General features: G+C 39.6%; 1 protein-coding gene across 16 annotated transcripts in view; it reads left to right on the forward strand.

Annotated features, from left to right (window-relative positions):
* Window positions 1–387: 387 nt before the first annotated feature.
* Window positions 388–27,450, forward strand: part of PALS2 (protein associated with LIN7 2, MAGUK p55 family member) — a 101,419-nt gene continuing 74,356 nt past the window's right edge. For 2 of the 16 annotated variants that reach the window (XM_070616020.1, XM_070616021.1), the window contains exons 1-2: window positions 19,826–19,965; window positions 23,839–24,001. In XM_070616020.1, coding sequence (XP_070472121.1) covers window positions 23,977–24,001 — 25 coding nt within the window. In that variant the 5' untranslated portion in view covers window positions 19,826–19,965; window positions 23,839–23,976. Of the gene's footprint in view, window positions 625–963; window positions 1,330–1,472; window positions 1,753–19,822; window positions 20,454–23,838; window positions 24,002–27,450 lie in introns of those variants that run through there. The other 14 variants (XM_070616015.1, XM_070616025.1, XM_070616024.1 and 11 more) reach the window with 12 other exon arrangements.

Here is a 27,450-nt window from a genome sequence, read left to right on the forward strand (position 1 = left end):
CCGGCGGGACCGGGTCTAACGGACCCTCTCGCGGGCGCGGCGGGAGGCCAGGAGCCGGAGGACCTGCGGGGAGGCCGCGGGGCGCAGGCTCAGCCCCGGGCGCCGCAGGCGGGCGCCGTCTGCGGGCGCTCGCAGGGAGGGGGCTCCACCTGGCCGCTGCGCCGCGGCCCGAGGGGCGGGGCCCGGCTTTCCGGAGGCGGTGGCGCCTCCTCGCGCCCGAGCGCGCGCTCCCCGGCGTCCGGCGCACGCGCAAGGCCGGGAGGGCGCGCGCCCCGGCGGCAGCGGCGGTGGGAGGAGGAGGGGGAAGAGGGGGAGGAGGAGGAGGAGGAGGTGGAGGAGGAGGGAGGTGGAGGAGGAGGAGGAGGAGGAGGGTGGCGGAGGGGAGCAGGCGGCGCGCGCGGAGGTGGCGGCGCCGGCAACCGGAGCCGGGGCGGAGTGGGGAGCCGGGGAGTGGGCGGAGGGAGCGGGAGGCGGAGGGGAGCGAGAGCCGCCTTTCCAATCCCCAACTACGAGCCCCGAGTTTGTAGATGGGGCTGCTCGGCGGCGCCTGCGGCTGAGCGAGAGCGGCAGCGGCGGGCGTGGGGAGCGGCGGCGGCGGCGCGGAGGCGGCCGAGGTGCGAGCCGGTGAGTTGCCGGGGCCCCCACGCCGCTCGGGTAACGGTCTCGCCGCTCGCCGGGGCCGGCCGGAGGACGCCCTGTTGCTCGTCGCCGCGCGCCACGCGGGGACCCCGGCCCGCCCCGCCCCCTCGGCACCTGGGCTCCGCGGGCGGGGGCCCGGGGTTGCGGAGGCGGCGCGGGTGGCGAGGGCTGCTTGGCGCGCCCGGCCCGGCCCGCGCGGAAGGGACGCGCTTTCCCGGGCGCCTGGCTCCGGAGCTGCAGGCGGGCGGGCCGGCGCGCGGCAACGTGTCTGGCCCATGCTGCTGGCCGCCGCGCCGCCCCGCGCTCCCCGGCGCGGCCCCGGCTGGGACGGGGTTGGGGCTGGGGTCGGGGTCGGGGTCGCGGGGCCCCGCCGGGCGCCGGCGCGGACACCCTCTGCGGAGGGAGTGGCGTTAAAGCATGAATGGAGAGCGGCGCCGGGGGCCGTAGTGGCTGTGACTGACACCTTCGGGGTCAGTCTCGAGAGGAGGGATGCCGCCGGTTTCTGGCTTGCTCCCGAGCTCCGAGTTCTTGGGGGAGGAGGCTTTTTGCAAGTACTGCTGCTACGTCCCAGGCACGAGACTCCAGTTGTTTGGCCAAAGTGGTTGTGGGCCGAGCACACGCTGCTCCGGAGGCGTTAGCTGCTGAGACACAGCTTGCCGGTCCTGGGTGCATTTATCAGGAATTAGAAAGGTGTCGGGGCCTTTTTGGGGGTTTTTTTTGGCGGGGTGGAGGGCCAGGAGGGAGTCGATTGAGAGATCATCTGGTGGGTATGATGACAGGATGTGGATTGGTTATTTTTTGCAGAGGACTTTTTAACACTTTATGGGGAGTTTAGTCTCAATCTCCCCAGCTCCTAGGATTGCAGCTCGAGATTCCAGCCATTAAACTTCCATCAGCGGGGGCATACATTTGTGAAAGGGGGGCTGGGGGCAGGGGAGGAAGGGAATTGAAGGCTGGTGGGGAAGCTCAGAAAATTCTCCGCATTACTTATAAACAGCCTGTTAAGGTCTAGCCAGCCACGTTTTACTCTTTCCTGCGCCTTTGGGGCTTGTTGGAATTTTACTTTATGCTTCCTGGATTGGTCGTTTTGTAGTATGGCTCGGAACATTTGAGGTGCGTTAAAATGCTTTTCAATTGGATTATGATTTAGCAGCCATTTCTTCCAGTTGAATCTTTCAAATGGTTCGTTTGGAAACTTATGTATGTCGACTATATTAGCTGAGGTAACACCATGTTATGAATGCAGAGATAGTTGCAGTGCTTAGGGATAACGGACCTCATGTAATATTGCTTATTTTAGGCATCTCCTGTGCAATTACAAGGTATGAGGCCTGATTTTGGTCATGTCTTCTGAGGTCTTATTACAGTAAACAAAGAACTTTTGTGTATTGTATCATTTTGAGGTCATTTTATCTTAAATTTATCATATATTTAAATACATGTTGAAATATATGTCTGCACTATGTGTTGTTACTTTTTAAGGTCCATGTTTCTTTTATTTTAGACTGGGGTTACATAATATACGGAAGGTAAGACTTCTAATTGCTCTGTTTTGTCCTATAGAGATTCCACACTAAATATCTTTATGGGAAAACATTCAGGGGTGTGTGTGTGTCCTTTTCTAATTGACGCCACTCAATTCTTTTTCCATCTGGAATTTCAAAACGAATTATTTTACTTTCTAGATTAAATAAACACTGGAAAAATTAAGATGCTTAGGCAAGTCTGGTAGCTCTATTTAAGACAGGATCGTTTTTTGCTGTTCTCTAGGCCAACTGTTGGATTTTAAAAAATGAATCATATTTTTCTTAAACATTTGAAGGAGCAGTTTGCTTTTTTCCTGAGTCTCATTTCAGGCTGAAATTGTTCCAGAAGACTACACAGCCTGCTTCTCTCTCTCCTTTCCCTCTCCCCTTCTTTTTGGCTTGGGATAACCGAGAAAATCCCAATTGTGAGACTCTGTATTTGTTACCTTTTAAAAAACTGTCTTTAAGTAGAAGTTGTTTATTTACCATCCCTTTATATACTTTATCATTTAATAGTGGATGGTTAAACAACAGATGTTTTAATTAAATGCCTTTCACATTTTTGACATCCAAGCTTTGTTAAAAAGTAGTAATATCACCGAATTATTGCTGAGAGTTGCAAATAGTACAGGGTTAGTGCTAGCCAAAGGCTGTCTAATTACAAAAACACTAAGAAACTAAGTATTAAAAGAGGCAAGAGGACCCATTTGTACATGTGACATCACTTACTGTATTATAAATTACCTAGTTTTAGGTGGTTTTTGAAAAAGAGTATTTTGCAAATTAGACATTAGGTATGTAACACTGATAATAATTTTCTTTTCCAAGGTGATTCATTTGGTAAGTGACTAAATTTGTATCAGAACTCTATTTCAGGTAAATGTAGTTAATTTGCAAGGGATGTGCCAATATTTATTTCAGGAAGAGTGAACCTGCCCATTAGCTAAAGCAAATACTGGGCTGTTTAAGGATATTGTTAAGTTATTCCTAAAAAATTATAGTGAGAAAAATTTATGCTAGTTTTGCTTTGACTGTAGGTTCTTTCCTTCCAAAAATAGTCTTCCCATTTAGGAATATCATGAGAACAGATAAGCACAAGAGATCTCTTTGCTGATATAGTGCTAGTATTGAATTAAAGATTTTATTTCTTCGTTGCAAGGACCAGGTTCTGCTTAGAGTATTTTGGGTCAGTCTCGCAGAAGCTGCAATGATTTCCCCAGTCATTCTGTTATTTGTATGTGACCACTGGGGGGAGACTTTACGATTTACGTTGACCACATCTCTCCCTCACATACACTGGCTGCTAACCATCCCTGGGCGCTTTGCCAAACTGCTGGAAATGCGTTGAGGAGGATGTGCTCAGAATCAAGTCTTGATCAAGGTGTCTAATGACTTTTATTTCTTTAGCTCCCACCACACTCACAAAGTACCTCTCTTTATAGATAGTGTTATTAACAGTCTACTTTTTGGTCTACTCTTAAGTGGGCTAACTAAATACCTAACATAGTGAAAGATGAGATTCATGAATACATTAGAGCTTTCAAAGATCTGACTTTACTGACATTAATCTTAGAAGCAAGGTAGGTTTAATTACTTGCTTAGTGTACACAGATGTTAGTTGTCTGGAAAGATCTGGAGAGAATATCACTCTCCTGTGAGGTATACTATCTCTAACACTCTTTAAATAGGTTGGTCTCCTATTATAATCTTTCTGAGGAGGAGATATTCAAGAGTCCTTTGTACCGGATTTCACCACATAGGAGTTCTTCATTTATCACAGTAATAGAGATAAGATTAAAACTCACAACTTTCTTGGCCATTAAGCTGTGGCTATTCTTAGCAGGTACATAAAGTTAGAAATCTGGTTTCCACTTTTTCTCTTCTGACAGTATTTAACCTTATTAATGTCCAATTTAATAATAGTGAACTCAGTAAAACAAAGGATGTTATGTTTACAGTAGCTTAGAAAGGACTTAAGTTTTCACATTCTTCCTTAACTAAGACCCTTGTACAGTCTTTATCATAGTAGATTCATTCACAGTATAAAAAATGGGGTAGAATTCGGAGTAGTTTCTATCCTCCTGTCATCCTAGATTATTATTCTTTCCTGTAAGATGGCTTTACTTTGGTCCTAAAATTCTTTAAAAATAAATAAATAATTCATGGTATACCAGAAGAGAGATTTTATGCTTAGGAAATGTTCACTTCTGGCTAATGTCAGGATTGTGTCAAATACTTGGGGGTGGTAATTTCTAAAGGCCTGTCTGCTAAAGTTATCAGTGATGCAAGGCAAAATGAGAATTAGAGATAATCTAGTGAGTTTTTCATAAAGCTCAAGTTACTTTCAAATCCTTTCCACTGCCTGCTAGTTCCCATACGTGATCTGATCCCTACTCGCTTGACCAGCTTACATCTTTTCCTCTTAGCTCTGTTACTCTTTTATCACTTCTCTAACAGCCCCTCTCACCCCGCTGTTCACTGTATTCCATCTACTCTGCCCTTCTTTCTGTCCTTCAGAAATTCTATGGCTTGTTCGTGACTTAGGACTATTCTCTCTGCCTGGAATTCTCTTCCTAAAACATTACATGAGTGGCTCTTTTTCATCATTTTAGGTTTCAGTTTATATGTCACCTTCTTAGACAAACAGCATTATCTATCCACCCTTTGAGAATGACGCTATCCTCATTTCCCTAAAAAAAATTCTGCAAAGCACTTAGTATCTGAAATTGTATTTTTATGTTATTTTATTATCTGTATAATCTCACTAGAATTTAAGCCCCATGAGAACAGAGATTTTCTCTCTTTTGTTTAACACCACGTTTCAAGGATTTAGACCTGTTCATGGCACATACACTGTCATTAAATATTCCTTTTTTAAAAATCTGAGGTTCTATTCTCCCTGAGGTTTTGGTGTTATAATGTCCCTTTATGAAATGATGTGAGTAGACGGTTATTGCAGTAAGTAGGCCACTTTTGGCTATAATGGACATCTAACTGGTATAAGCAAGAGATCTGTAAAGATGCAGGGAGTGTCTAATGGAATCCAAAGGTTGGGACTCAGAGACTCTGGTGCCAACACAATATGCTTCATCTCTTTATTCCTCACTGTGCATTTGCTTCATTTCTTCTCTTGCTGTAGAGAACAACTTCCTAGTCCTTTTAATGGAAAATATGGCTGCCAGCAGCTCCTAAGTTTTCCCAGTATCAGCCCAGATAACAGGAAACAGATTCACCTAGCATCCATTCCTCCCCTGTTCAACAAACTGTGTGTATTATTAGAACGTGGTTGTATGTGCTTTACCCATGTGTAATGGGACTGGAGAAACAACCCATGTAGGTGCCTCAGTGATAATTAATGTTCACACTTGACCACCCTCTAAAAGGCTGATTTCCCCTGTTTTAAATTTTGTTAGTGTAGGAAATTGGAAGATCTGAAAAGCACTCTCCTGAGGATACACACACAAAAATCCTTTCTTTCATGGAAGGAATTTACAGTTTGGTTGAGGACAATGAAATATATACATGAAGGAAAGAAACAATCAATAAAAATAGTATCGTGATAATGCAAGAGCTGAGAAAAATACTTGCAACTTGTATTATAGACAGAAGGCTAACTTCCTTAATATGTAAAGAGTAGCTGCAAATAAATAAGAAAAAGGCCAACCATAAAGTGGGCAAAGATCATGAACAGATAATTCACAGGAAAGGAAATCCAAATGGTTGTTAAGCATATATAAAGACATTAAACTTCACTTATGATATTCTGTATTTATGATATCATTTATGATATACATAAACTTTATGATATAAATATCATAAATTAAAAATGAGATCCCATTTTCATCTATTAGATTGACAGATCAAAAAAGTTTGATAATGCTTTTGAGGAGGATATGAGGTGGTCGCTCACATTGCTGGTGGAAATATATATTAATAGAATTTCATGTGACTGAAATTTCTGAAGAGTACTAAGGCAAATAGAAACACCTGGGAATACGCATAAATTAATGTAGTTCATGGGAGAGGAAGGAGCTAATGTATGACTTATTTATCTGGACACTAAGTTGTGTTGCTTTGTTTTTGGCTTTAGTCATGAGACAAACCCAGGCTAGGGTAAAGCCAGCAAAGTCTATGGTCCATCCATCCCTGCCGGTCCGTCCCCCTGCCCCCAAGAAGATTCCTTTTAGGATTATATTTAGTTCCCCTTCCCAGATCCTCCTTTCTTCTAGCCTGGGACTGGTAAAGTTTGTTTCTAAATCACTGAGATTTCCATACACTTTGTATCTTTCAGAGCCTAGCACTTTGTTGGCTACTTAGTAGCACTTAAGTAAAGATTGAAGTGAAGGGGCTTAGCTGATTAGCTTTTTATAGAGCCGTTTCATAATTTTATGCTTCTGGAAATCTTTTGTAAAAAGCGATTTAGAATTTCATTCAATAAATGTACTTAGGATTTTATTACAGTAAATGGTCAATAGAGCAGTTTTATAAATTGTTTATTATATAGTATGTTAATGGAACTTTACTTTTACGTGGTTCCCTTGTTCTAGAAACATCGTAAGATCTTAGTTGGGTCAGGTGAGTGTTGTGAAAAGGTGCGGGAGGGCAGCTGGAGGTGCATGGAATTTCTCTAGAAAAATTTTTGAGAAAGTATGAGAAAAGTGACTGAGCAGATCAAGGGCCATATGCTTAGGAAAGGAGAAGTGAAGTGTGAGGGATTCATTTAGAGAAAGTCTGTGGTGGAACCCAGAGGGGCTGCATCTTGGGAGAAGTTTTAACTCGGGTTAATGCTAAGCTGATTTAGTTGAATGCTTACTTTGAAGATATAATATATACTTTATGATATTTTTATTCTTTTTTTTTTTTAAAGATTGGCATCTGAGCTAACATCTGTTGCCAGTCGTTTTTTTTCTTCTTCTTCTGCTTCTTCCCAAAGCCCGCAGTACACAGTTGTAGATTCTAGTTGTAGGTCCTTCTGGCTGTGCTGTGTGGGACGCTGCCTCAGCATGGCCTGATGAGCAGTGCCATGTCCGCCCCCAGGATCCAAACTGGTGAAACCCTGGGCCGCCAAAGCAGAGCGCACGAACTTAACCACTTAGCCATGGGGCCGGCCCATATATTTTTATTCTTTAGGTCATTTTTACCATGAATTGACTCTGGTATGGAGATTCTCCACCTGAGTGCATATCAGAATCCTTTAGGCTTATCTTACACCAAGAAATTCTAATTTAGTAGGTCCAGTGTGGGGCCAGAGCATGTTTATATTTTTAAAGTCCCCAAGGGCCAATATTTGTAAAATAGTACATCCTATAAATTCACTTTAATGACCATGTCAGTCAGCATAGCTTTCAGGGTCCTCTACCATTTAGATGTCTCTAACCCTAGAACTTGGTCTGTCTCACCTTCGTCTCTACTTTAGCCATATTGATACCTCTGCAAGCATCTGATTGATTTCCATTGCTTTGCTCGCTTTCATACTCTTCCCTTCTTTGCTGCCTTGTTTCTTCTCTACTAATAAATGTTCGAGCTTGCTTCCCCCAAGAAGCTGTCTTTGGCTGGCCTCATCCACGATTTATCTTTTCAGTACATGACAAATTATAACATAACACTTACATAACTGACGAGTACATATCACACGATTGGCTGATTCACGTGTTTTCACTCATATTAGTCTTGCGCATATATGCCTGGTTTTACCTTTGGAACGTCCTTATTTTTACCTCTCGCTATCAAGAGCTTAGAACTTGGTCATAGTTGGCTTAGTGCTGATAATGGCATCAACAGTATTATTGAATGCTTACTATGTTTCATTATCTCGTTTGCTCATCAACAATTTTTTAAATCATAATAAAACCCTCATATCATTGTATTGGTTTCCTGTGGCTGCTGTAACCAATGGCCACAAACTTGGTGTCTTAAAACAACAGAAATTGATTCTCTAAGAATTCTGGGGGTCAGATGTCTGAAATTAGTATCACTGATCCCAAATCAAGGTGTCAGCAGGGCCAGGCTCCCTCCACAGACTCGAGAGGAGGATGTGTTCCTTGCCCCTTCCAGTTTGTAGTGGTTGCCAGCATTCCTTGACTTGTGGTTGCATTACTCCAATCTTCAAGGCCAGGATCCCAGATCTCTCTCAGCTCTGTTCTTCTCATTTCCTTCATGTATGAGTGTGTGTGTGTGTGTGTGAGAGAGAGAGAGAGAGAGAGAGAGCAAGAGAGAGAAAGAGCGAGCTCCCTCTTCCTCTCTATAAGCACACACATGATGGCATTTAGGGCCCACCTGATGATCTAGGATAATCTCCCATCACAAGATCCTTAACTTAATCATATCTACAAAGATCCTTTTTCCAAATAAGGTAATATTCACAGGTTCCAGGGACTGAGACGTGGCTATCTTTTGGGAGACCGTTATTCAGCCTACCACCATGATAACTCATATGGTCCAGAAAAGGAGAGCCGCTAACAGTCTTCTTGACACGTCCTCGTCCGTCTCTTTCTAAGTCAGTGTTTCTTAACCAGGGACACTTCCGCAGGCCTCCCCTCCCTCCTGCAGGGACGTTTGGCAATCATGACTAGGAGGGGATTGCTGTTAGCATCTGTCAGGTGGAGGGCAAGGATGCTGCAAACAGTGCACAGGACAGAACGCCCACAACAAAGCATTATCCAGCCCAAAATGTCATAGTGCCGAGGTTGAGAAACACTGTTCTGAAGGTAATTGTTGTGACTAGTTTCTTGTGTGTCATTGCTGAAAAAAATTGTATACCCATATCGGCACATATCATGAGTCAAATCCTCTAACCTGATTTGATGATGACTGGTGGTAGTTTTTGGTTGATTGAAAGTTGATTTAAGTGAGGGGCCATAAAAAATGATTCACATGTACCTTAAAAAAATATCTTTACTTAAAAAATATAACTATATATTCATATGCCAATCTTTTCTTTGAGTATGTATCTTTTGCCTGGGGCTCTGGGTCAACATTCTTATCTAAATTAGTGCGTTATCACCAATTCCTAGCTTTGGAGCAAGAACTTAATGGTTTATGAAGGAAGGAGAGTGTAGGATCCTTCTAGTGTTTTATGACTTCTCAGTTGTTTATAGTTGTCTTGCTCATGCTTAATTATACAGCAGTGTGGCTTTTTGTTTTGTCACTTGCTTTCTTTGGGTCTTTCCAAAACATTCATGCAGTTTTCATATAAAGAGCATTATACCTCCCATGGTGTTTTATCAAATACAATATAGTATGTGTAGACATATAAGGAAAAAGAAATCCTGTTTTGTACAAAAACAGTGGCTCTCTAAGATGTTGGGACTACCGCTCACATTGCAGCTCGTTTCAATAGCTTCTAATCTGGTGATGAGGTGAGAGCTAATGTCAGTTGCTTCCAAATTTGGGGATGTTTTAGAAAATTTTGTTGTAATACTCTAATGACGGTTTATAAATTATCTATAGGATATTACCATAAATACTTTATTGCTATTACCAGCTTAATACTTGAATTGCTTTTCTACTAAAGGAAGCATTGGCTTTTCATTAACTATAATAAATATTATTTAGAGTTTTGCTACTAAGCATAACTCTTTCACTGCTTCTTAAATAGTAAATCATACAATTCCTTGAAATTAGATACTTTATTTTATTATTTTCTTGCTCAGCATGGCAGGAGACCTAGAGACATGGGTTGTAATCCCAGTTTCTCTAACTCGGCTCTTTCACTTTGTTCAGGACACACAGCTTTATTTGGTACAAACAATAAGCTCACTGGCAGATGCATCTGGAGTCACTACTGAACTCAGTATTCCTCATCTCTGAAATAGGAATGATAATGTTTACTTTCTAAGGTTGGCGTGACATTTTATTGGATAATATACGTTGTGTCTAGCACAGAGTCTGGTGCATTTTAAATGCTCAGTAAATGTCAGTATCCTTTCCTTCTCTTACCGTCTGGCACAGTGTTACATGTACAGCGGATAATATTTGTTGAGTAAACTTGTATTCAGATGCCTTTGCTTGATTTATAACTTTCTTTTATTTCTCTCCAGTATAAGAACTATGTCTCATTCAGCAAATATTTTTTAAAAGTACCTTGCTTTTAAAGTAGTCCAGTAAATTATATGCTGTTGACTAAAGTTAATAAGTATTATTTTTACATGACATTTCAGTATGTTTACAAAGGCAAATTAAATATTGGGTGGAAAGATGACTGTGTGATCTCAAAGATTCCTTCCAACGTAATCTACAGGTTTTATAAAATTCACACAATCTGGGTTTTTCCTCATGACTTCCCCCTAAAAGTCTACAGAAGTAAGTAGTGTTTGATAATGTAACATTTTGTTTTGAATGAAGAAAATGACCATACTTACATGTTTTATGTGATAACTATTATCACATAACAGGAATTCTTTAGTATTTTGAATGAATGTGACTGTTTTCAAGTTGATTTGTCTTTTTATTTTATCTAGAATGTGTGTGTCCATATATATATATATTATATATATATATATATATATATATAAAATAAAATGTCTTATGGAAAATTTAACTTAAATATTTAATGTAAATAAAAATATTTGCTTTTTTATTCATCTATTAAATATTCTTCTACCTGGGACGTTGGTATAAGAAACTTGGGTAACTGAATTAAACAAGTTTAAATCATTGAAGTTGCTTATTTCAGAAATGAAATGATGGTCATGAATATTTCTATATAAGTTGATTCAGACATTTTTCATTTTTTTAAAATAGTAATCTTTTGGAAGGAGGATAAATGAAAAAAACTTAAGCCACATTTTTTAGAGGGTTGGAACACCTTGTGAAGCAAATAGGCAAAGCTGGCACAGAATGCGCTCGCCATCCTGAGCATTAGGTTCTTGAAAACCCGAAGGTAGAGAAAATTTCCCTGAGGGAATTTAAGGTGTTATGGGGGAAATAAGGTTAAGGAGTCGGTGATTGTGAATGAACCCATAAAAATCCTTATAAACTTCTAATATTCACCCAACTAAAACATGAAATAAAATATCTCAAGTAGATTATCAACGTTTTAGCAATTCTATAAGGACAGGCAAAACACTTAGAGTAGCCAATTTTGAAATACCAGTTACCATACACTCAGTCTCCATTTACCACTACTTTCTTGAAAGAAAGTTTTCAGGATTTCCAATCTGGGGGAGGGGAAGTGCTCATGAATCATACGAAGAGTTTTTTAGGCTGTCTTATTCAGAGCCTTTCTTACTTTCACTTAGAAGTTACTAACTCCAACTTCTGGTTCCAACTGTTGTTCTGGAGATAGCATAACTTGGATGTTTGAGATAAAAAATAAGCTTTTAGTAACCTTTATTTAACTTACTCAGCTCGCTGTAGCCAAGTGGGTATTTATAGTTCTTTTCCATCCATGATAATGTCATGCCAGCACTCCTCAGAACATACCATGATGGGACACTGACTCGGCTCTGTCTGTCCTCCTCATTCTCATCTCCTTCCTCTCCTTCCTGACAGACTGTGGTTCTAGATGATAGGCTGGGAATTTGTTTGGCCTCTGCTTCCATCTCTTCTAAGAGTGCGCTGCAAATGCCGTCGACTGCTACTCTGCCATCTCCTTATTTCCCTTCTCTTTCATCTTCCAAACCTGCAGTTCTCTCTTTCCCAAAATATCTCCAAAAAGAGCAACTTAGAATTTGTTACACTCAAGTAGAAATTTTCACCAAAAGTAAATCTGTGTATATATGTATATACCGAACTTTTACATAATAAAGGATTACTTTATATAGTTTATTTGAGGGAAAAAACCCCTTTGTATCCCCTCAGCTAAGCATTGTCCCATGATCATAGGCAATGTTTAATATTTATTATTGAACAAATTAGGAAACAACACAAATTAGCATATAAATTGTGTTTTATCATGTGCGGTAGACTGTAAGTTCTGAAAGAGTTTAGGAAAAGAAATTCTTGTCTGTAGAGAGGGCCTTGGTATGCATTTGATTGAATTAATTTTGAGATGAGTCCTAAGATCTCTTAGCTCTGAAGCTTTTCTTCTGAAACTTTTGTTGTATTCCCTGGATTTAAGCAGGTTGTTCTCAACTATATTTGACCTCTTTTGTTTTTATTAAACGATAGAAAAGTTCTTTGGAGACCACTTACCTGAGTATCAATTAGTAAGTCAAATTTCAAATTTGATTTATCTCTGCATGATATACCATTAACTTTCAAAGGAAGGATTTTATGATGATGACGATGGGTGAGCTGGGTGGATGAGTGGGTGGTGTTTTGGAGAGGAGGGGCAAAGGAATTGTAAAAATTAGGAAAAAAGGGAAACAGAAAATCAAGATACTGATGGTAGTAAGGAAGGTGATAAGAATATTAAACAAGGAATATTAAAACAACTTTTAAAAGCATTTGGATGCTTGACACATATTAAAACAGTGTTAGAAGTTGTGGGGAAATACAAGAAGTGTGTGATTTGGTTTTTATCATCAGAAAGCATATATGAAGTATGACCATGGGCCTTCCTCTCTGACAATTTAAATAAATTTTTTCCAGTTTTATTGAGAAATAAAGTGATACACTCACTGTGTAAGCTTAGGTCATCCAGCATGGAGGTTTGATTTGTGTGGATTATGAAACGCTCACTACAGTAGGTTCAGCTAGCATCCATCTTCTCAGATAGATACAATAAAAAGAAAAAAGGAAAAAAATTTTCTCTTTGTGATGAGAGCTCTTAGGATTTACTTTCTTAGCAACTTTCCTATATATCATACATCAGTGATAGCTATAGTTGTGACAGTTTTTTTTTTAATTTCACCAGAGAACTGTATAGCAAATACCTCTTAGAACCATGACCACACTGTCTTTAGAAAACCAAAGTATTATGAGACATTTACTAAGTGAGCAAGAAAAGTGGAGTGATTTTGATGCTAGAAACATCAAACTATATTACCTTGGTGCGTCTATTTGCGTTATTTAGAATATACCAGTGATTCTTTAAGAGGGCAATTTTTCCTCCCACAAGCCATTTGGTAATATCTGAAGATATTTTTAGACATCACAATTGGAGTGGTGATGGCAGTGCTTACTAGCATCTAGTGAGTAGAGGCCAGGGAAGCTACTAAACAATTCGCTGGACAGCCCCCCATAACAAGGAATCATCTGGCCCAAAATGTCAACAGTGCCAAGATTGAGAGACTCTGGAATATAGAGTAGGCAAGCTCTCCTCTGGGCAGTTTTCAATACCTGGCTCAATTTCTTCCTTCCTTTTTTCTGGGCTTGACCAGACATTGTTCTTCTGTTAGCACACTTTCTTCCAACAGCTTACAATACACTTGATTGTCACTGTTTTCTTTATTGTGTTCTTATCCTAAGGGTATATCTTAGACACTCTGATTAGACAAATATTTTTAAATGCTTCTCTTAGGGTGGCTTTTTTCTGCTATTTTGTGTACCTTGTGTTTCCTTTTACAAATTTAATTCTGGAGGGATCACCCTATTTCCAAATTCTGAGGGCCTTTTGATGTGATTTCTTAAGTACTTTCTTTTGCAAGAAGGCTTTTCATGTGCTTCAAATCCCGGGTCTGGATTGAGCTGGTTCTTGAGTCCAGTTTTTTTTCTGATAGTGTTTGAATCTGTTCTGATTATTTTATGCGAGAAAGATATCCTGACGATATTTGAACCTGTTCTAATCTTTCTGTATACAAGAAGTTTATTTAAATAAAATGCTCAACTTAAAGGAAAAACCATGTAGGAGTTATTTCTTTTAGAATAATTTTATCCTTTCTTATAGATAAAGATTGCCCTATATGTAACAGCTACATACAAAAAGGTTTTATAATGATAAGTGAAAAACATTGAAATCTCTAGAATGAAACAAGGAATGCAAAGATTTTTGTTTGGTTTTATTGTTATTGTTAAACAGTGAAATAACTCGTTGGAATATAAAGCTAAAAATTGGAGGCTGGCCCGGTGGAATAGTGGTTAAGTTTGCATGCTGTGCTTCAGCAGCCCAGGGTTTGGCAGTTCAGATCCTAGGCGTGGACCTACGCACCACTCATCAGGCCATTCTGTGGTGGCATCCCACATACAAAAAAGAAGAAGATTGGCAACAGATGTTAGCTCAGGGCCTATCTTCTTCACACACACACGCAAAAAACCCAAAAGGTAAAAATTGAATGAACATATCACTAATGGAGAAAGGGGAATATTTTCAAAGAACCAGGTTTTTTTTCCTTAACCTGCCTCAGTCTGATGTCGATCTAAGCATATTGGCCATTTAATAAAATATAAGTGCAGGATGCCTGTATATGCTAGCTACTCTGTGTACAGTAAAGGAATAGGGAGGGAAAGCAAAAGTATAGAGGAAAACTTTTCTGTCGTAGTCAGGGTGTGGTGGATCCAAAGTGTGTGTGTGTGTGTGTGTGTGTGTGTGTGTAGAATTTATCATCTTTGGGAGGCAAATTTTCTTTTTGGTAAATATTTTCTGTCTGCTTGTAGTACACATCAATTATGTGTTGATGTTCCATTTTTATCTGTGCAAAGAATTCATTAATTGGCCTTCCAACAGTCTAAAACTGACCTGCCTTATTGATAGATCAGTTGTGAACAATAGGCTTTCATTAGTTTACTAAGTGATATATTCTTGACCAGCAAGCACCACAGGACCATGCTGCCCCCACCACTTCAAATAGGTGTGGTTACTGTTGCGAGTCTTAACTCCCTTCCTGGGCTTCTGTCAGCCGTGGAGAGCACAAAGGAGGTATCAGGCTGTCACTGCATGAGCACACAACCTGCATCAGTAAGCCTGTTTTAATTCTGGAGACATTGTAGCTAAGAAATATTTAAGCCTTTGAAGAGACTGCTCTTCTGAGTCTGGGAATTCCGGGGTAGTCAGATGTACTCCTTTTGGCCTGGTGCTCTGAACCACCCAGTTTATCTCAAGGGAGGGATTCGTGCCGACTGATGACCAGGACAGCCGTCCCTCCCATTACTTCTTTCTGTAAATTTACTTTTAATTAAATTTTAAAAAATATTAATGTTACATGGTAAACAGAGTTAAAATAGTACAAAAAAATGAATATACAATGAAAAGTTAAACATTTCTATTCCCAGTCTGACCTCATAGAGTTAATCATTGATAACAGTTTCAGATTTAGTTATATTAATAAAGTGTTTCTCAAGTCGTAATTGGTGTTTCTGCCAGTACTGTACTTTGTTGTGTGGGATTGTCCTGAACACTATTTAACGTTTAGTGCCCCTGTTCTCTAACACAGCCACTGGGGCATCAGAAATGCCCCTGCACATTTCTAAATGTTCCTTGGGTAGAGGATGGTACTTACTCTCAGTGAGAACATTGTAATTTTTAAAGTTGTACCATGTGTCTTGGAAAACGTATGTCAATTTTTTCAGCTTTACACAGTAACTATTGACTCTGCTGTAAAAGAAGAATATTTGAGCACACATGCACTTCTCAAGGGAGGCCCAGGGAAAATCCACTTGGGAAGAACCGTACTTAGCTCTAATGTCTTGGCTTACGTGTATTCAATCTTATCTGCTTTCCTTTATGACAGTATTACTTTCTTGTGTTCTCAATTACCTGTCGTCTTTGTTTTGAGTTTTTTTTGTGATATTTGAATTGTGAGCTCATGGTTGGCTGAGTTTTATTCAAGGGATCCTGAGCAGCCTAGTTAGAGGGCACATCCCTCCAGGGAAGATTTGCTGAGGCTTTTCTTTGGCTCCTTTGTGGTTTCTCTGCTTGGGGTTTTCAGAACTAGGCAGGTGTATTAGAGCCCGGAATCCTTAAGAGTAGGCTGTGGTTACAAATACTCAGATGATGTTTCTCCCCCAATATGGAGTCCAACCTGAGACAGGCTAACTTCCTCGTTGTCTTCCTTGACCAGCAGGCACATCTGTGCCAAGCCAGTCTTTTACAACGTGGGGTAAGTCCTGTAAGGTCCCAGCTTTATATGGAGGAGTCTGGGTGGCAATTCCCCATCTTGAACAGACCAAGGCCCACACTGCTGCCTTTGAACTGCTAGGTACTGAAATCTGCAGACACCGCAGGGTGGCCATGACTTCAGCACCTGCCTGCCAGATTGTTTGCGTCCTCTTTGTGTTGGCCCATGGGGATTTTCTTGGGGACTTATTTGTGTATTTGAGAGGATGTTTTTGGTATTTTAGTTAACATTTCTAGGTATTGGTAAGTGAGAGAATTACTGTCAGATTACCAAGTCTATCTTTTTGCTGGACATACAAGCCTCATTCATCTGCTTTCTAACTTCTAGGAATGTCTAAAATTTCTGGTTTGCTAATCTCTTTCTCTTTCATTTCTCTCTCACCTCCAGTATTGTCGGCATTTTATTCTTTTTAAAAAGTATCTTCTCTGTCATTTCAGTGAGACCTCAGGAGGGAGGAAATGTAGGCACGTGTGTTCCATCTTCCATTTTGTCTAGAAGCTTGTCTAATAGTGTTTAGATCTAAGACCATTAGGGCAAACTGACCTGATGAAAAGTAAGTCTCTGTAAATGCCTTTTCATTTAACTGTGATTTTTAAGTTTGAACTTAAAGAACGTGATCTTTGCCTATTAAAGAGTTGAAAGGGCGGAGATGGAGGATGAAGTTCAGACCATTAATTGTGCAGTTGAGCAAGGCCTCGCTGGGCTGGGGAGCAGTGTGGGGATCTTACCATAAAGTCCAAATATATAGGGCAAATTACGTTACAATGATGAGAAACCACAATTTTTAAAGTGACATGCAGTAAATATTAACTGCAGGATGTCTGGCTTAATGCTAAGAATTACAGTTCAAAACAGATAAGATGCCGTTTCTGCCATCAGAGAGCCCGCTAATTTTGTGGCGGAGGCAGAGGTATAAATGAAAACACAGTCGATTCTCATTGTTCATTAGTGCTGGTAGTTATGTTCTATAAATTCTCTTTGAACCCCGAATTAGTGAATACTGAGCCATTGTTTCTAGGGGAAATACAGGTTAGGTTCCTACCAGCCTCTGACCACATTTTCAGTGACTGGTCAATACATATCCTTGTTTTACGTGTGTTTCTGTTTAAAGACACCTTAGTATATATTGTTGATTCATTAACATTGAATGGCCGACAGCACTATAACTCATACCTGAAGAAAGCTCCCTGAACATGTATTTTCCTCCTAAGGCACATCACCAGCCTCCCTGTTCTTACGAACACTAAACGGCACTTAAACATTATGCTTGGGAAAATTTTAGACAGTGAAATCCCCACAAAAAAGCACGAAAATGTGAAACACATGGCACTAAATAGACCATGAAAAGGATGCTTGTTTTTAGTGTGAGAGCTGAAACAAGAAGGCAGAGCATCACCTTATTGATCTAAACTGGGGACATACACACAGTAGGCACATTTTTTTTTTTTTTGCTACTCTCTGCCTGTCTGCAAATGACCACAAATATGGTGAGAATATTGACTTTGAGGTTAAATATAAATTTTAGCAAGTAGGTGAATTCACAAATACAGAATCCATGAATAATGAGGATCAACTGGACTATGTCTTAAGTGCCATATATTCTAAATCTGCTAGGATGGGTCAGGAAGGGCTTCATTTGAAGTCACAGCAGTATGAAGCAATGGATTTGGGGAGTAGCAAATGGCCTGGTGTGGCTGGAATTAAAAGCCCCTCCAAAGAGGAGCAAGAGAGGATGTTGGAACAGTTAAGGGGGAGATGTGAGGCCCTTATGCCATGTTAAGGAATTTGGATTTCGTAGGTGATGGGGCCTCAATTAGTGAATGATTTTAACAAGGGAAGAAACCTGGTCGTATTTTGTCTTTTGGAAAGCTCACTCTGATGATGATATTGGGGATAGATGAAGTAAGGAAAATAGAAGGTTGTAAAAGTTAAGGTGAGAGATGATGAGAGTATGAACTAAGTCGGTGACAATAGAGACAGAGAAAAAGGGATATATTTGAAAGCTATGCAGGAAATCAGATTGAAAGGTCTTGTTGGCAGATTAGATAGAGGGAATAAGGGAGGTTGAACAGGCATGCCTGGATGCCATTGATTGAGATAGGGAATACTGGAGGCAGACCAGATTTAGGAAGTAATGCAATAAGTTTTGCGCATGTCGCATTTATGGTGCCCATGGGATATGTTTGCAGAGATTAGGCAAGGAGATATGAGTCTGAAGCTCAGGAGATAGAACTTTGAGAGACATTAGCACATATTCATTAAATTGGTTGATGAATATCTGAATGCCCACTGTATTTCAGGCACTGTCCTGTGCTAGAGGAGATAGAACAATGAGTGAGTTTCTGGTGAGGGGAGACAGACAATAAGCAAAGGTACTCTCAGATCAATACTGTGATGAAGATAAAACTAATAGGGAGAGTGATGAGGGGGTGTGTGAGCGAGGAGAGCTGGTTTAGACTGAGGGTTTGGGTTCACTTTCTGGGGAGGTGACATTTATACTGAGACAAAAATGAAGAGAATAAGGATGTACGAGTAGATATCTGGGAAGATCATTTCAAGCAGAGAGAAGAGAAACTGGTAAAGATGGGAAATAAACTGGGCATGTTCGGAGAACACCAGGAAGGCCAGTGTGACTGGAGACAAGACGAGGGGGAGAGAGTTGTAGAAGATGAACTCAGCCGGGTACACAGGCTGCCAAATCATGACAGCTCTTGTGAGCCACGGTGGAGAGTTTGGATATTTTTCTAAGTGCAATGGGAAGCCTTTGAACACTCTTAACAGAAGAGTAACAAAATCTGTTTTATGTTTTAAAAGGACAGCTCTGGTCACTCTGGAGAATATTGTTGAGAAATAGAGTGAAAGTAGGGGACCAGTCGAGTGACTGCTGCAGTGAATGGGCAAGAGGTGGCGGTGGCTTAGAGTAAAAGTGATGGCAGTGGAGGGATGAGAGGCAGAGTTTGAATCAGTTACTTAAGATTACTTTTTTTTCTTCAGTCGCCCCATCATGGCTGAATTTAAGAACCAGTTTATCACTGGATCTGTTAGAAATTCTAGGTATTTTTGTCAGTGCATATATAAAATGTTATCTTGAAAAAAGAAAATATTGATGACATTTATTAATCCAGTTTTGAGATTCTAAAAAATTCAAATTTGCTTATTTAATACAATCCAGCATATATATTCATATTTCATGTTTATTAGCACTTATTAGTTGTGTGAAAACACTTCCAGACAGTTCTGCTGGTTCACTTGTAATACTGCATATTTTATTATAGTAAACTAATGAAGCTTTGGCCTGCTTTGTTAATTAGTGGTTAGGTTAATAAAAATCTATTCAAAGCAGGCCTACTACATGGTGACAGCAAGTTAGGAGTAGCACTATTTGAGCTGTTGGAAAAGACTCTCTGGAGATGCAGCTCTTCTATGGCTGAGGTCTGCACTTGAACCAGATACTTGTGGACATAGTGTGGAGCAGGGACTAGGGTGGGGAAAGGCCGGGGAGCAGTAGACCAGTTAAGAGGCTTTTAAAAAGGTCTAGGCAAGAGAAGATAAAAACTCTAAACCAAAGGTTGGAGAGTGGAAATTGTGATAAGGATGAATTTGAAACTTTTATGAGGCAGAAAGAAAAGATTTGGAGGAGAATTAGATATCTGGAAGCTAGGGAGAGGAAAAAACTCAGATGATTCTGAGATTTTAAGCTTTGCAGAAAGAGTGGATGATGATGTCATAATAATGAGAGCTAGAACCTGCAGTAGGAGGAGTAGGCTTGATTAGGGCGAGTGAGCAGTTTTGAAGATGATAAAGTAAAGGCACCATCTTTGGGACTCCCAGGGGAAGTACGTTAAGAAGGCAGTTGGAGAAAGGTGAGTGTGTAACTAAGATTTGGAAGTCATTCAACTGGTTGAAGCCCTAGAAGCGGATGAGATCACTAAAAAAAAGAATGTCAACCTGAGGGACGCCGACAGCAGTAATGAGGACAGAATATGTGATTGATTTGTCAGTTAGGTCATTCCTAAACTTATTTAAGAAGTTTGAGGAGGGCAGAAGCTGATGGGAAGTGTGGAGAACTGAAGAAATGATACCCAGCATGAGCTACTCTTTGGAGAAGGTTGATGTGGCGGAAGGGAAGTGGGATTCAGAATAGGGCTTTTTAAAAATTGTTACTGAAGGAGGAGGAAGATATTAGCACATATATAAATGCAGAAGTATCAAATGAAAAAATAGTGGAGTTACAGGAGAGGGATGACCCATAGCTGATGGTCTCACAGTGGGTGGGAGGGACTCGATTCATTGCACAGGCAGCAGCCTAGAGAGGAGGACGGCATATTTTCTTCCGATTTGAGGAACGGAGGTAAGGAGTGCTGCTGATATATTTGATTTTACAAGTGGAGGGGAATTTCAGTAAATCAGAAATGAAAGCCTCTTTTTCCCTTTTCCTTCTGACAAAATCATCTGCCGACAACTTAGTATAGTAAATATTTCAAATAGGGAATATGAGAGAGCCCAAGAAGGGGTAAGTAATAAATTGTGCAGCAATATTTGAGATCTCGCTGATTTTTAGAGAACCAGGGAAGTTTGAGCATATTGAAAAACCTGGGAAGAAGAATAGGCAGGAGGGCACTGAAATGGAGGAAAGAGCCGTGGAAAGCAGAGGTGAGGCGAGATGAAGACCAACATGAGTCCCTGACGATTTCATCTAGTCTGCCTGTGGTGTAGCCACGGCATTTGGACTGTGCTTTGACATTGCATGCAAGGACTCCCCGTGTGGGGAGCCTGTGTTCCCCTGTCTTCTTATCTAAGCATTCCCGCCCGGCAGGAATGAGTGAGTGGCATTATACCTTTGAGAAGAGAATGTTTCCCACTTCTTTTTCTCCATCAAAAATATTTTTTTGTGCTTATTTTTAATGCAGTGCCTTGTACCTACTTTTATGTCATGTTTTGTTCAGTGCTTTAAAGGCTGATGCCAGTAGAAGTGAACAGCAGCCTGAATGTTGAGTGAGATCATCTCACTCTTTTGAAAATTGAAAATATTCTTTATAGGTTTTTAAATACTGATTTTACGTGTTATATTTTAGTGTAATATTTGACTAAAATATATTTCATGCCATAATCTATACAGAGAGAATTTAATTAAGCATATCATCCAAGGACAACTTGGTTTTCCCCAGGCTTTCGCCTTCAAAAAGTCTGGTTTGTTTTTCACTCTAGAAGAATAGCTACAATTTTCTGATTTTTCTGAAAACTGATTACTGTTTACACATGGGAGATGTATTTTTTGTGTAGGTTTTTATTAAAATTGTTAAGCATGTGTAGGTGAAAGACCAACAATGCTCCCCTATTCTATTTCTTGCTCCCCAGAGGCTACTCCTTTGAACTTTTTAGTTGATTCTTTTGGCATTTAGCTCCATATCAGTAAATGGCATTTTTTAGTTTGATGATTCTTGATTTTTTGGTTTTAACCATTATGAAAGATGAAGATTTAGCTCTTTTTCCACTCTACCATATATGTATCATATACACTTCTGATCCCTTAATTCTCCCAACGTAATTATATTAGTAATTTTAATTAGATCAGTATTTGTTAATTGATCCATTGGTAAACTGCAGTTACCTGTTTCCATTCCTATATTTTTATTTTCTTGGAGTTAATAAGTATTTGCCTAGTTTTCCATATATACTACCTATCAATAATTCAACCCCAAAATCTCTGCTAGTTTTCTAAATCAATATGTTTATTCAAACTTATTGACTTCATTTTCTTGAAGATGTCACTCCTGGAGCCTTCTGACCTGTCCACCATGGATTCCTTACTCTCCATACCTGATATCCACTTGTCACCATCTTCCTGACAATCATCTTTGCCTTTCTCCTGGGTTGGGGCTTCTAGTTCCTGTATCTTGTATTTTCCCTTTTTCTATTTTGCCCCTATGTTTCAGGCTCAGAGGGCAGCATGTCTTTTTTTTTTTTTTTTTTTTTATCTTTCTAAGAAAAAGTGTTTGTGGTAGATTAATTTCATGAAACTTTATAAGCAAGTCTGAAAATTATTTTTAACTATCCTCATGCTTGATAGTTTGGAGGGCACAAAATTTTAGGGTGGAAATGTTTTTAAATGCATTGTTTCATCATCTTTGATCTTTTAGATGCCACCACTGAAAAGTTAAAAGCATTTTGATTCCTGCTTCTTGATGTGTGAATGTATTTTTCCTTTTACTCTAGTGTTCTGAAATTTCACCATGATGTGTCTTGGTATGAGTCTGTTTTCATCTGTTTCACTGGGCACTCCATGCCCCTCTTAGTCTAGCAACTTACAGCTTTGGGTTCTGGAAAGTGTTAAGTATTTCATTAATGTTTTCCTCCCTCCATTTTTTCTCTTCTTCTTCCTGTAACTCCTCTTACTTGGAAGTCCTCTACTAGGTCCTCTAATTCCCTTCTCTTCTGTTTTTCACCTCTGTGGTGGTCTACTTTTTTTTTGGCATTTCCCCAAATTTATCTTCCATGATTGCTATTGAATTTTTTATTTCTGCTTTTGCATTTTTATCTTCTAAGAGCTCTTTTGTGTTCCCTGGATGTTCCTCTCCTATACCAATCTTATTCTAGTTTCATGCATACAATATTCTCTGAGAATTTTTAATGAATATTTATTTTCTGCACCCTGAATAGTTTCATTATTCCAGGTAGATTTTACCTGTGTGTTTATTCTGCTGTCTTTCATGTTATAAGCTTTTCCCAGCATCCAGTATCTCAAGGTTATTAGCGCATTGTTCAGAATGGAGAACTAAAAACTCAGAGCTCTGTTTGTCTGTTGAGCTTCTGTAGCCGTCTGCGACTGCATTGTTCGGGGGCGACGCCTGAGCTTGATGTCTGTCTTTCCTCCCAGGCTGGTCATATTCTCTAGAGAAGACTCTTCACATCTACCTGAAAGGTAATGACTAGGCTAAAGGAGGAGCTGATGGAGAGGTTGTCTCAATTATCCCATTTCCCATATGATTTCGTTGTCCTTTGTCCGGAGGCACTTCCTATCTTACTCTCTCCAGAAAATAAGCCTCTGGTTTTTAGACCTGCATGGTGGAGGGTGAGGGGTAGGCACCTACCCTGCCAGAAGGTTGGGGTTGAATCATTGATAAATAGTATTTATGAAAAACTAAGTAAGTAAATATTAACTCCAAGAAAATAAAAAGACAGGAATGGAGGAAGGTAACTATAGTTTACTAATGGATCAGCTAACAAATACTGACCTAATATTATCTGAGTCTCCTTATTGTAGTCTCCCTTATCTCAAGTTCCTTGTGCGGATAATTCCTGAGCCTTTGGAAGATTCTGTGTGTAAATGAAATGGTTTTCTGCTTTCCCCAAGGCTGGTGAGGAGTTTGGCCTCTTTGGGTCTGCTAAATCAGTTACTCCTTTGTCAGCTCCCAAAATGAACTTTTCTCTCATTCTCCCCATCTTTGTAAACGTATACCTTTAAAAATAAAATAAACTTCAGACACACACATCTTTATTACATTTTAGAGGGATTTTAGGTGAGAGCAAAATTAGATGAGTTCCATTTGGTTACCTGGAAATAGTGATATTTGTCCTCTTAAATAAAAATATTTGTTCATTTTACTTTCGTATTTCCATTTACTTTTCTTTCCAGCTGGACACTTGATTTTGTCCAATAAAAGCATACTGAAATTTTGGAGCTTGTCAGAGGGAAGAGATTCTGCTAGAAAACCATTGTTAATTTTAATTTTTAGTTATGCAACAGGTAAAAGGATCTGTGATGAAGAGGCCCTTCAGCTTTCCCTTCCAGAAGAAGATTGTTGGCTCTAGGAGCCACTTCAACCATCCATGCTTTGCTGCAATTGGAATTTTTCAGGAGACCTCTTGAAGACATGAATTGGCTTCTTTGGCATACTGGTACTGTTACAAACTCAAGCTAATCCCACAGTGACTTGATATTTTGCTTTGGTTTGTGTCAGGAGTTGATTATACAAAGTTTTGTCTCCAATTTTTGAACTGAAAGCAAGATAATAAAAAGGAAAAATAATTCAGAGCATTAGTCAAGCATTATATGATTTACATGACGTAATTAAAATCTGTATCTCTTATCACTCTTCCTTCAGCATTTCTTGCATTCTTGGTAATTGCTTTGAACCCTAAAAGATTACTTTAAGCAAAGAATATGAGAGAAAAAAAGATAGGTAATTTGAAAAAAAGGGAAAAGTTTTATATTTAATACATCCTTTCCTTTCCTTTCCGATGTCAGTAAATACACTTGATTCAGTAACTATTTACCTTTCACAATTCAGGGAGACAGAGATGATAAAATAGAGTGGTGAGAAATATCTTAACCCTCTGTTAATCTGTAGCATCCGTCACCTCTGGACCCTTCTGACTGCAAATAGTTTCTAATGGCCACTTCTGACTATTAATTTTGCTTTTATTTCAGTCAGCTATTCTTGCAAGCATTTATTTGTCATCTGCCATTCCTGAGCATGTTATTACTAGCAACTCATTTTCTTCCATCTTCCACTGAACTTTGCAACTGCTTCCAAGTGTCTCAAGGATATTTCTGATTCCATTACTGTGTCCACATACTTGGCATGGCAGTAGGAATGATGAGAGATGGGTGGTGTTGACCCATAAAAATTTGTCTGTCTCCTCCTCCAGGGCTAAAATCATAATAAAGTCAAACTGCATTGTGGCAAGACTAGGACAAGAAACTGCATTTTCTCAGGCCCAGTGCCATCTCCACTGACCAAACTAGACTGTTGATGATTTTTCTTATGTCTGCCAGTTGTCAAAATGCAAGCCCTCAGTGACAGAACCCGGCTCATCATATTCCTATGCTCTTGGCCAGTCCCTTGCAAAATGTCCTGATTTGTTATCTTTCCAGTCTGTTGGACATTTTCCTCCTTTCTGTTTAGGGAAAATATTGAGATTGCTTTGTAGAAGGATCATGTATAGGAAATGCTGTTTATAATCTGTGATTATGACTGATAAAGATGAGCATGGTTGGGTCCAGTCAGTTGAACTGAATTCTTGGGGTTTTTTTTTCTCCTATTGACCCACCTCTGGCATGTCTCTTAAACTTTTGGGGCCTCATTTTTCTCATCTATAAAATGGAGATAATGCCTATCCCATCCAGCTTACAGCAATTTTTTGGAGACTAAAATGGGATAGAAAATGTAGGAAAAGGTAATAATAATCTACACACAAGATGGTTATTATTTGAACTCAGCGACTTAGAGCAACGCTTAAGATTCACTAAGTTAGGGAAAAGTGCAAAGATGAATACTGAAGTGACTAAGTGGGAGACAACGGACAACTACCTAAAAATGAAATTTAAGTAAGGTAGTCTGTCTATCTGCAGTGGTATGCAGGCATGATTCAATAATGGAGGAGTTGTAAAGAATGAAGGATTGTTAAGACTTCTACCAGTGATGCCACTTGATGGCTTTTGGTTAAATTAGCCTGTGTAGGTGTATATTTATATTAGCCGAGAAGTCTGAAAGAACTCTTATAAAAGAGGCTCCTTAAAGCAACAATAGTAAGAAATTCTTGCTCAGGCACTTAGTATAAATAGAAAAGATTGTCTTTTTATCATCTTACAATTGTGAGAGGATAATATAGTATTATAGGGGAGTAAGAAAAGTCCTCTGGCCTGATAAATATTTATCAGGAATCAATGTAGAACTTAATCCTTAGTAATCTCAAACCAAATACCCTGGAGCTGCATGTAGGAACTACAGTTTTCATTTCGTGTGTTTGGCTAAAAGTGGAAGGTAAAATTTTTTCATTTATTCCTGCAGTGTCTTGAAGGCTTTGTTTTCTTTTTGAAATCTATAAAGGTTGTGATTAGGGTAAAAATGTTTTGATAAAAATCTTATTTGTAGGATGAAAATTTAAAGAATTAGAAGTAGTTGTTAATGAGTTTCATTCGTTGTGATTCTTAACTATAGGCCTTAAGGAAGTCTTGTAACTTAAAATGCACCTGTTAAAGTTATTAAAAGGTATTATTTAATGTGACGTGGACAGAAATGGCTTACCAGGAAAGAAATCCATGATAAAAAGTACAAACTAATCCATAAGGCATGGCAATTTAAGGGATGAAGTGTTCTATATAAGGAGATTATCTTTGGAGAGACAAATCCATGACTTGAGAAATGAGGCTAAGCATTTTTGGCTAGTAAAATCTTGCACATAAGGGTACTTAATTTTATTAGGTAAAGTGGTTTTCTGTAATCCTTATGAATCTGTATAGAAATTTCTAGGAACACTCATGGTATTGACTCTCTGAATATACAGTTCACAGCTTGAGCAGCCCATTTGTTAAGTTGTGTTTGTTCCTCAGGTATACGTAAATATATTACTTCTGTAACAATTTTAAGATATTACCAGGTAGAGCCAAAAGCCTTTTTCACTACTTTTCCTTCAATCTCTGCTGCTTCCTCGCAGGTAATACCTGTTAATACTTTGTTTTCTATCTTTTCAGACCTAATCCCGTATATTTGCATATTTGTACCTGTGGAAAATATAAATAATTTTATTATGTGCTTCATTTCTATAAATATCACACAATATTGCCTTTATGACACTTGCCTTTTTCTACAGAAAAATGTGGTTTGGAGAGCTTTTTCACGGTAGTACAAATATAAAATCATGTTATTCTTTTAACCATTGCAGATTATTCATAGGATGGGTATTTAGCCATTTTCCTGTTGAGGAACATTGATATTATTTCTGTTTTTTCCCATGTTTTCCAATAACGTTGCAGTAAGCATCCTAAAAAATTGCCTCATTAGAAAAGCAATGTTACCAATTATCATGATTTCTTTCACTTGATAATAAGTTGTAACGATGAAGGTTTAGTACAATTAAAACTGTGAAAATCTGTTATTAAAAGGATTACATGAATTCCAGTAATGAAGAGGTGACAGTTCTCCTCTGCAAAAAGCAAATATAAAACTGGACAAAATTGTCAAAAACAGCCGTTCAGGGGCACTGGAAATTGACCAAAGGCAGTTAAAAAATGGATCTTGCACAACTGTTAGGGCTTGCGGTGAGAACAGTGTGAGTCTGTGGCCTTCTGGCCTACCTCTTCCCAGTTGCTTCTCCAGGCCACCCTGCAGGTGAGACCTGAGGCTTTAACAGTCTGGGACTGACTGAGAAAACCAGCAGCTTAGCTGCCAAAGAGTTGGGGGTGACTTGATTCAGGGAAGGGAGGAGTGACAAAAACCTGTCGCTTTGCTGGTGAAAAGTGGTGGATTTGGTTAGCAACAGATGGAGAAAACCTGCTGCCTTGCTAGTTCAAGGTTGTGGGGCTGGTTTGGTGTGAGCGGTGGACCAGTAGAAATTCAATAGGG

The sequence above is a fragment of the Equus przewalskii genome, chromosome 4, assembly GCF_037783145.1.
Source record: "Equus przewalskii isolate Varuska chromosome 4, EquPr2, whole genome shotgun sequence".
NCBI classification, from domain to species: Eukaryota; Metazoa; Chordata; class Mammalia; order Perissodactyla; family Equidae; genus Equus; species Equus przewalskii.